The 9,530-nt window shown below is 44.5% G+C and overlaps 1 protein-coding gene across 2 annotated transcripts; it reads right to left on the minus strand.

Moving 5' to 3' along the window:
- Positions 1–2,980: 2,980 nt before the first annotated feature.
- SYBU (syntabulin (syntaxin-interacting)) lies at positions 2,981–9,253 on the minus strand. Of its 2 annotated transcripts, XM_009700022.1 has the most exons (4): positions 9,147–9,253; positions 6,523–6,726; positions 5,490–5,639; positions 2,981–4,262 (listed from the first exon to the last, which is right to left on the minus strand). In XM_009700022.1, exons 1-4 carry the CDS (start codon positions 9,185–9,187, stop codon positions 3,149–3,151), a joined length of 1,509 nt encoding a protein of 502 aa, XP_009698324.1. In that variant the 5' UTR covers positions 9,188–9,253; the 3' UTR covers positions 2,981–3,148. The 2 variants fall into 2 exon arrangements, with proteins under 2 accessions (XP_009698324.1, XP_009698325.1); XM_009700023.1 differs by lacking the exon at positions 6,523–6,726.
- Positions 9,254–9,530: the final 277 nt, after the last annotated feature.

Raw genomic sequence — 9,530 nt, forward strand, 5'->3', positions numbered from 1 at the left:
ATGGATCAGTAGCGGAGTCAGGAGAACAAGCAGAGTCCAACAAGGATGCCAGCCATGAAGGAAGAGAGACTGACCCCTGTGATCCCTTAGCTTTATACTGAGGATGACATGGATGGGATGGAATACCTCGTTGGTCAGTTTTTAATCATCTGTCCTGTCTGTACTTTTCCCCAGGTGCGACCCTTTTACGCCTTTTTATTTGTGGACCGTAAGAGAGCCAGCAGTGACCTTGGTTCACACAGGAATAAGTATAAGTGTGGGCCTTTCTGCATACCAATCCTACTGTTACCTTAGTAACAACTATACACATCAAGCGTTACCAATTCCAAAAGCAGACACTGTCTGAAAAACATGTAGCCAACTTCAGAAAGTGCAGTTACCTAGAAGAAACTTAACTGAAGGAAAATTTAGTGAAAGGAGGATTGGTCCTATTTTAGCCAAACCAGGACAGACTTTTATCAGGAATGTAATGGGAAGTCTGTGACATCTCACTGAGTGTAGTTAAATGCCTTATGAGAGTTGAGCAGACCAAAAGATTTTTAAGGGCAGGAAGGAACTTTGACGTTATTCTGGTGTTAGCACCTTCTGTCTTAAACAGCATGTTTAAAAACACTGCTACTAAATGGAACCTGCCCAAAACATGGATTGAAATGAGTTTGGCCTATTGAAATTTTAAATGTAAGCATAGGTTTGTGCTGCTTTGTTGCCTCTTGCTGCAAAAGAAACCCGTGTAGTTGCAGGTGAATGTCTCTCCTAGAACTGAAGATCACTTTTTCCTCTAAATTATCTTCCATTTCACCACCACTCGAAGTAAGGATCGCTTAAACAATAGTGGCTATAAAAGAGAAATCTAAAATTGTAATAAAGTTGGTAACATTGGGTATAAAATATTGCTCTCTTGGCCTTGAACAGATGTAATTTGAAGTAGGAATAAGGCATTTTCTGTAATGTGTTCCAGTCCCAAGAGGAGGTATCTAGGAATAATGAAATTCCATGGTCATGTAAAATTTACATTAACACGAGTGCCGTGCCACCCCACCCCCACCCCCCCCTTAATTTTGGCCCTAGTGTCCATGTAATTAGAAAGCTTTCGAAAGTGACCGCTGAGCAATATATATGGCAGTAGTGTCCTAAGGCAAGCCAGCTGGCCTGCAGGAACCCAAGAAGGCACAAGAGCATGGAAGAGGAAGTTACCGGCAGGGAAAGCAAGATGCTCTCATGGCCATCTTTGTGAACTCTTGGGGACTATGTTACATCAAGTAAGTTGTCTGTTAGATTTCTCTTCCTTAATATAACGCTTAATGAACTCTCTTGAATCTTTCTTACAAACATAAATAATTCAGAACCCAGGCATCACAGGGATGTGAAAAGTCTGAGTTGCCTCTGTAAGCATCACTGTGGATCACCCTGCTGAGTGTTGCTAATGCTCCTGGCATGCTGGCCAATCATTCCTCCTCCCTTGGGGTTTACTAGTAACTTCCTTTTTCCCAAAAGGCGCAGAGCAATGCATGGCACTGTCAGGCTTCACTGACCTCTTCTGCTCTGCGTTGCACAGGGAAATACTGCACTTTCTTTGCTGAAGGGGAAAACAGGCAGTGAGGTTTAAATGGCCAGAGGTGGTGTTGAAAGCTTGGGTGGAGCCAGACAAGCCCCACTTTTGTCTATTGAGTAATATTGCCCTCCTCTGATCTATGCACAGATCTCAAATTTTGGACATGGAGAATTCATGGTTTGATGGTCTCAGGTGCATCTCAGTGTGCACAGCGAGACTGCATGACTCTCAGCTGGCTTAAGGCCTTCTGGACCTCTGTTAAATGCCACGAAGACTGATATTCTTTTGGGAGCGCAGAAATGAGAAGTTACATGTTTCCAGAAGATTGCATTGGGTTAAAGATTAGGTCATTTGCATCTGTTAATGCAGTGTGGGTGCAGCAGAGTGGGTGGCGTGGGTGTCCGCAGGCCGACTGGAGCCGCCTTCTCTGGCTGAGTGCTTACACTTGGAGCTGTACTTAGGTCTTCTCAGTTCTCTGCATCCTGATGGTTCCTTATGCCCTGACACGGTGCCTCCTCCTGCTCAGCCTGTGCCTGACAGCTCAGCGGAGAGGGGGTATTTTTTATACCTTTGCTACAATAAAACACACATGTTGGACATTTCTAACATGCTTTACTGAACTTGTGATTATAAAGGTAATTTACAATAAAGCAATTAAATAAACAATAAGTTAAAACACAATACATTTATACATAGTATTTCAAAGGGCTTGAAAGACTATTGGTTTCCTATACATTAAGACTTTAAAACAACGTTAAGATTCAAAGTGTACCCATGCCTATACTTATCATTGTAACACATTTCAAGATTCCAAACAACGTACATTTTTGGTTACAATCCCCGTATACGCACAAGACCAGTGAAATGCTCGAGCAATTGTACGATTGAGAAGAGCACTACACAAGACAGGCACGAACGATGTGCTGGAAGCTGCCCAGGGAATATGGGTTTTAACTCTAAATTGAATTGACACTTTGGACAACAAATGGAAAGCGCTAGCATGCTTTCTGGAGCACGTGATACCCTTAGTGGGAGCGAGTCTCTGTGTCACTTACTTAACACTGTAGTTTCACAAATGTTTTAGGTTAGTGCCGCCTGAAGAAATACTCCACCTTTCTCTGGCCACTTGTTCCTGTGTGCATCTCGCACTACCCTTGAGCCAGTGCAAAGCGCTCGTACATTTGCTCGGTGAACCAGCCAGGGAGAGTGACTGAGCTTAATGCTAACTCAGCAAACGAACATGAAAGAGCGCTAGCTGTAATCTCCTTGATTTCCCTGGTCATGCTCACTGTGCAGATGCAATGGCACCAGAAAGACACCAGCACAGGGGAGGAACACAGTGGCCGGGAGCAGGAGGACTATTTCTGTAGGCAGCAGTACTGTTAAAAACACCAGATAAAAACATCTTGTGGAACTACAGGGTTCAGCTTTTTATTTTGAAACAAGGAGTATGCTTTCGAACCGATTTATAGTGCAAATCAAATAGTCAAAAGCAAAATGATGGACTCTGCCAGGATATACAACAACTTTTTATAATCTATATCATCCTTCTTTCTCTCTGCCTCACACAGTTTGTGCCCAGGGACAGAGTAGATTTTAGGTTTTGATATTGAAGGGTGTACGGCGTAAAGAGTGCAGGGCCACCAGGCAGCAACCACGAAGCAATGCTCCGATATTGTAAATGGGATCTGTTCCTCCTCTCTGAGTACTGAAAACCCACATGATAGTTGGTACAACAGGGGCTGCTACAGCCAGAACATCTCTGAGGAGACTGCTGCTCCAGTAGCTCCTCTTTATTCCTGTCTGAGAGAAAGTATTGACATACCCAAAGGCTTCATCATCATGAGGTTCTGTAAAATCAAGTTCTTTCATGAAATGGTTTTCATTAACTCCGTGCTCCACCTTCCTGCATGGAGACTCCATAGGAGACAAAAGGATGGCAGAGTTTGGATCACTTGGAGTTAAATCCACTACGATACCAGAATCACTGAAGCTTCCAAGAGAAAATTCACCCAATTCCTTCAGTGAAGAAGGTGGGCTTAGAGGACAGGCATCTTGAGCTCTGAAGATGTTTTGAATAAGCTGCTCCACATCTAGGCTATATGGCACCACGTCCGTCTGGACAGCCTGTTCCACCATCATGTTGCTGCTTTTCTCCTCCTCCTGTGAAGAAGTTAGTTTTTCATCCAGAACATTTTCAAGCATCTCTTTATTCACAGCAGAACTGGAGGGAGCTCGATCACTCAACTCAGAGGTTGTGGTGGTCAAACTCTCTTCAGATGAATCTGTCCCGTTAGCTGTGTCCTCATTAAGAAGCAGCCCACTATCTGCCACCTCCTCCAGAGCCTGGTCCTCTGTGATGAGGCTGCCTGGCATCGTGGCACACAACGCAAACGGCTTCCCCTCTGAGTCACACATGTACTCCAGGCACTGCTCATCCCTCACAGAGCTGTTCTGAGCCACCTCCATGCTCTGGAGCAAAGATTCCAGTTTCTTGTTTTGAATGTTTATGTCTATGAAGTATTTCTGAATTTTTTTGTCTTTCTCAGCCAAGCTGTTTTTCATGGTTTCAATAACCTGCTTCAGTTGTTTAATTTCGCTTCTTGCTTCCTTTAAGGCCAGCTCTGCCTCCACACGACTACACTCTTCTTCAATCCAGTCTTCCCTCATCCGTCCCAGCTGAGCTTTGAGCTCTTGTATTTCTGTTTCCCTGTAGCAAAATAAAAATGTTGTAATGCTTCTGCTGACTGGTCAGTTAAAGAGTCAACGTGAGGCTCCACCGCACTGGGATGGCTATGCTGCAGAGATGCTCTAAGAAGGAAGCAAATTCCTCCATGCACCATTTGCTGCCGCCTCTGAGCAAGCTTGCAGAGATGTAAGCTGGCTGCCAAGACACGGAGGCTGATTGCTAACCAGAGTCACCGACCTTGCCACAGAGCCAGCAGCCTTGTGGGCTATGCCACGGTCCCGGACATTTTGAGGCCCAAGTGGTGACCTCTAGTTAGGTCCAACCAGGACAGCGCTTAACATCTCACCCACTGCCTCGCCCTGGACAAAATGAGAAACAGCTGCCTGGATGCATCCCCCATGCCTGCCGGCAGCTCGTCAGGTACGGCCAGAGCCAACCCTGGGCTCAGACAGCAGGACGGCTCGGGGCTGCAATCACCCGGCTTGCTTTGCTCGCTGTGGAGCCAGAGGCTGCTGCCTCAACTTGCAAGCAAGCGCGGAAAGGGGGCCCCTACGTGAGATCCAGCCCTTACAGATGCAGAGGTCGGGCTATCCCGAGCTGGACCACGCGGTCCCTGGGACTGTGCCTTGGGGCTCCATTCAAACACCCCTTTGTGCCCGCTTGGGTTGTGTGTGCTGGACAGCCTGCTCTCAGAGCACGGTTTTAGTAAAAGAGACGACATCTGTTGCTGTGTAATGTGCATTGTCACTTCTTTGCCCCGCGTCCATACAAAGGGCTATTGTGAAAAAGTCAATATCTACGTGACAAAAACACAAGTGGGCACAGGGGTTTGTGTAAGAGCTTTTCTTTCATTAGGGGAGAAGGGTGACATTTGTAGTCATATTTCACCGAGTGAGGTAGAACAGGAGACTGAGGTAATACATGCTGGCAGGTAGAAGCTGTTTATGTATAAAAGGTCTCAATGCTAAATCAGACTGGTAAAAAATTATCCTTTAAAAATATTCTATTGGGAAAGTTAAAAAAAGGGAAAAGGACGGGCATATTCATAACTAAACTGCATGGTTTGTATTCACTGAGCATGCTATGAAACCTGAAATACCTGAAAACAACCTAATCAGACTGATCATATTTCAAATGTCTTAATGAACAATTTATGTGGTCAAGAAGTAAGTAAAAACGTTCAGGATTCCCACCTCTAGATGCTCCTGAACAAATGTTTCTAACTCTGATTTCTGAAGTGAAATATACCTTTCTTTAAGTTTGGTCTCAGATTCCTTCAGCTTTGTTTTCAAATGCCGTACTGTAACTTCTTTCTGCTGCAGAGGAGTCAAATACTGCTCTGGATTTTGTGGCTTAATGCTGTGATTGTCACCACAAGAATTGTATCTCCCTGATCGCCTGAAAAGAAAAAAAAAAAACCATCACATAACATCACTCCTACAGTTCTTCAGCCTTGGCAAAAATGAAAAAACAGCTGATTTGTGGCTATAGTGCAAAATTTACTATTTACTGTACTTGGTTTCAGTGCCATTACATCAAATGAGACATTTAACTTTAAAATACCTAGCCATCCCCTTACCCGAGACGGGTGGCGTGCCCAAGAGCCGGCAGCTGCGGCAGGGCAAGGGCACCCAGCTGTAGACATGCTCAGGTGAGGCAGCGTACGGGCTGCGTTCAGCTCCCACACTGGAGTTATGAAGCTGAGGACCCTGAAACCTAGATTAACCTTATCTAGCTTTAGGTGTGCACCTGCCACGTGGATGCTGGGGTGCCTGAGAGAGAGAGGGAAACAGCAGCAGCGTGGTGGCAGTTTCTTCTCTGCAACACGCATCGCATGCTCTGGCAGGTGTCTCTTTTCTTTCAGGTACAGGAAACTGCACAGGGAGGTGCCTAAGGCTGGGCAGGGTGAATTTTCACCCAAGTGTATAATGTTTTCTATACTACCCCATCCAACTCTCTCCAAAATGAAAGGACCCTTATACCAAAGAACCAGTAATTCCACATGAGAATCGATGGCATGAAACCATATGAAGGAGCTTGTCCTGGTGTGAAAACCAACTACAATGACTAAAAGTAACCTTGAATTTTACAGTGCTGAAACAGTAAAGCTTTTACATGGGATGGAGTGCCGTGTTGACTGTCAAGCCACCAACATGAGGAGTCACACCTATGCTGAGGAGCAAGGTGACCTGCTCGGCAACCCAGACAGCTGATCTCACGTTACAGTGCAGAGAAGGTAAGTCAGTGCGCTGAACACCGGGATGCTGAAATAAAGACTTGCCTCATCACCGGGCTGCTGTCGCTTCCTTTGTATGAGCCTGAGTTGCTGCTGCTGGCTGAAGAAACCCTGTAACTCTGATGGATGTTAGCAGGACTCAGCTGGTTTTTGCAGAGTGCTGACAAAGGGTCCTTTTCACGGGAAGCAGGTGGGCTGGCTCCGGACTTGTAGGATAAGGATCCATTATTCCGACCATAAGGGCCACGACTGGAGGGAAACCAAAACAGTTAAAGCATATTGGATTATCCTCATCATGCAACTCATTATGTGTCTTATTTTACACACAGAGTTGTCTAAACACTAAACCAGATAGATAACTGTGAGTGGCTGGGAAGAAAAGTCCTGAAGTCATCAGCCACTGCACATTCTTTCACTGCCTGTGGGGCAGGCTGAATTACGTGCTGCAGGGAAACCTCGGCCATTTTCACATTTCTCTGTGGATAGCACAGTTCCCAGTGATTCCATCAGATCATCCACATTCCCTGAACCTCTGACTCCATTAAGTAATGAGAGGACTGCAGCCTGGATTAGTGCCAAAAGAACCACGCTTCAGCTTTCCCCAGCCAGGCCTGCGGAGAGATGCCCGTCGGTGGAGGTTTGCTCTAAGACTGCTTTCATGCTCCTCAGCAAGCAGCCGGAGGGATCACAGCGTGCAGTGAAAGCAGATTTTGTTTGAGCCACTGTTCTTTTCTGCCTTTGGCATACCGGGTGCTGCAGCTGTCATTGTCAGCGATTCATTTGTTTAGATATAGTCTGAACCCCACTGAGAGCAGGCTGAAACGGTATTAAAATAGACAAAGGAAAGCATGGCCTTTGCTTTCTTCCTTCCAGTTTCCCTCATACATATCTACCTTTCTTTTCCCATTCTTTATCAAACAATCTGTCAACTGTGTGTGCTTGAAAGCAATTGGTATCTGCACTGCCTGACAGCTGCCAAAGGGCTGGGGTGCCCTGAGAACAGCTTCTCGGGGTGCATTCCTCACTTGCTCACTTGGTTTGCCTTCCTGCACTACTACGCTGCTACCTTCGTCCTCCCATGGGAGTTGTTCTTCTAAACTGTAATGAAAGGGCAGATTTCAAAAAAATATGGAAAAAGGCAAATCCAGCCAGCAAAAGAGAAGGCTTGAACATAAAAATTTAAATACCACAGAATTATGAAGCAAAATCTCTTCTTAAACTTGTTTGACTTGGTTTCCTCCCTTCTCTGAAAATGGAACAGTTTATAAGGAACAGATGGTTGAGTGGCTGCTGCAAACCTTCATCACGCTGCTGCGGTTTGGGTGATTTTATAATTGTTTTACAATGAAGTGGAGGACTGTGGTTTGCAACAACATTGAAATGTTTCATAGTGAGTTAAGTCAAACAGTTAAAAAAGAACATATTGCAGAGGAGACATCTCTTTCCACTTTGCACAGCACAGCATCAACTCTGGTGCGAGGCAGAACTGCAGAGACTGTATATAACACAGGAATGCATTTGAAGGAGCCTTACTACAGAGGACTTCTGTCCAATTAAGTAGGTCAGTATGCTCTACTTTAAAGTCATATTTAAATGCACAATAATATATGAAATGATACATAATCTTACTGAAAGTAAGGTGATTTTAGGGCTTCATATTATACTTAGTACTGTTTTTTTCCCACAGCCAGTAACTTTACTTGTTAGATTTAATCTAGAGAGAGCTTAAGTAATGTTTATTTTTCTAACAGTCTCATGATACAGATAGGAAACCGCTCATTAAGCATCATTCTGCCGATCTCTGCACACTGGGGCACACTGCGACCTTGGAGACGTCTGTGTGACTCAAGCATACGGGTATCCCGCTGCTGGTCCCAGCCTGCCTGCCAGCTCTTCCACAAAGGGCAGGAAACCAGCCCTGTCAATCTGAACTCTTTCCACCTAGTCCTAAAAATGTAACCCGCAGGGATTGCGTGGGCAGAGCACGACGTGCGCTGCTCCATCCCAACGCCCCCGTACTCGCAAGCCGTCTGGATTTACACTTCACACATGATAGGGAGAAATCTGACAGAAACCTTCCATGAAAAGTTCATTTAGATAGATGACTATATGATAATTTTTTTTATTTGCATATAGTTTTAGTTATATAAAGGTTGGGCAAGGGTGTTTAAGAGAAAAGCGTCAAAGGCAATATTGTCTACTTCTTCCTAGAAATAAATAAGGTCGTGATCTGGAAAGGTATATGCTGAGCTGACAATTTATTACAGAGAGAAAACAAAGCAATAAGACCAAAAGGTTAAACTTAACTCATTAGAAGTACTGCTGTTAACTAACGTACACCCAGTTGCCTCCTCCTCCTCCACTCCAGCCAATGTCTTTTCTGCCTTACCTGATTGTGTCTCCCATACTTGTTATGAATAAACAACAAAAAAATACCAGTTGAATGATCTGGCATATTGACAAATTTTGTGCTCCTAATACAGCTTTTTTTTTTCTTTCTCGTATCACAGTTCTCATCAGCGTAAGTGCTGCCCAAGTGCATAGTGTTACTCAAATTGTTTTAAAACTCACAATACTGGTATTGTATGAATTAACTGCAAGACCTTACACACTAGTCTATCTTTGCACTAGCAACACTTGCAATATTCAGGAAAAATTGCTTTGCTTACTTGCGAGAAAAAGAAGATCTTTTGCTTCCAGCAGCGGACATATGGACTTCAGGAGCTGAAATACTGCCTGTGCTGCTTGAAGAGCTAAAATCGGCTTCACTCCCTGGCAAGGAAAAGGGAAGAGTGAAAACATGATGGAAATTATAACTCAAAGACTGTTTTCAAAATAACAATGAATCACAAGCATCCTTCCTTTGTCCATCCTGTGTGGATTTCAGAAGTTGCATGAATTTTCAAACATCCCTGAGGACAAACACTGGATTTGTTCCAGATTTTCAACATTTCTTCAGAACTGGCACTTCAACAAGAGCAGAAAAAACATTTGGACACAAAACCCTCATGCTGCAGAAGCCATTTTAGGACTCGGCTAGGAACATTTGTTGT

The sequence above is a fragment of the Cariama cristata genome, unplaced genomic scaffold, assembly GCF_000690535.1.
Source record: "Cariama cristata isolate BGI_N322 unplaced genomic scaffold, ASM69053v1 scaffold19555, whole genome shotgun sequence".
In the NCBI taxonomy this organism is placed as follows: Eukaryota; Metazoa; Chordata; class Aves; order Cariamiformes; family Cariamidae; genus Cariama; species Cariama cristata.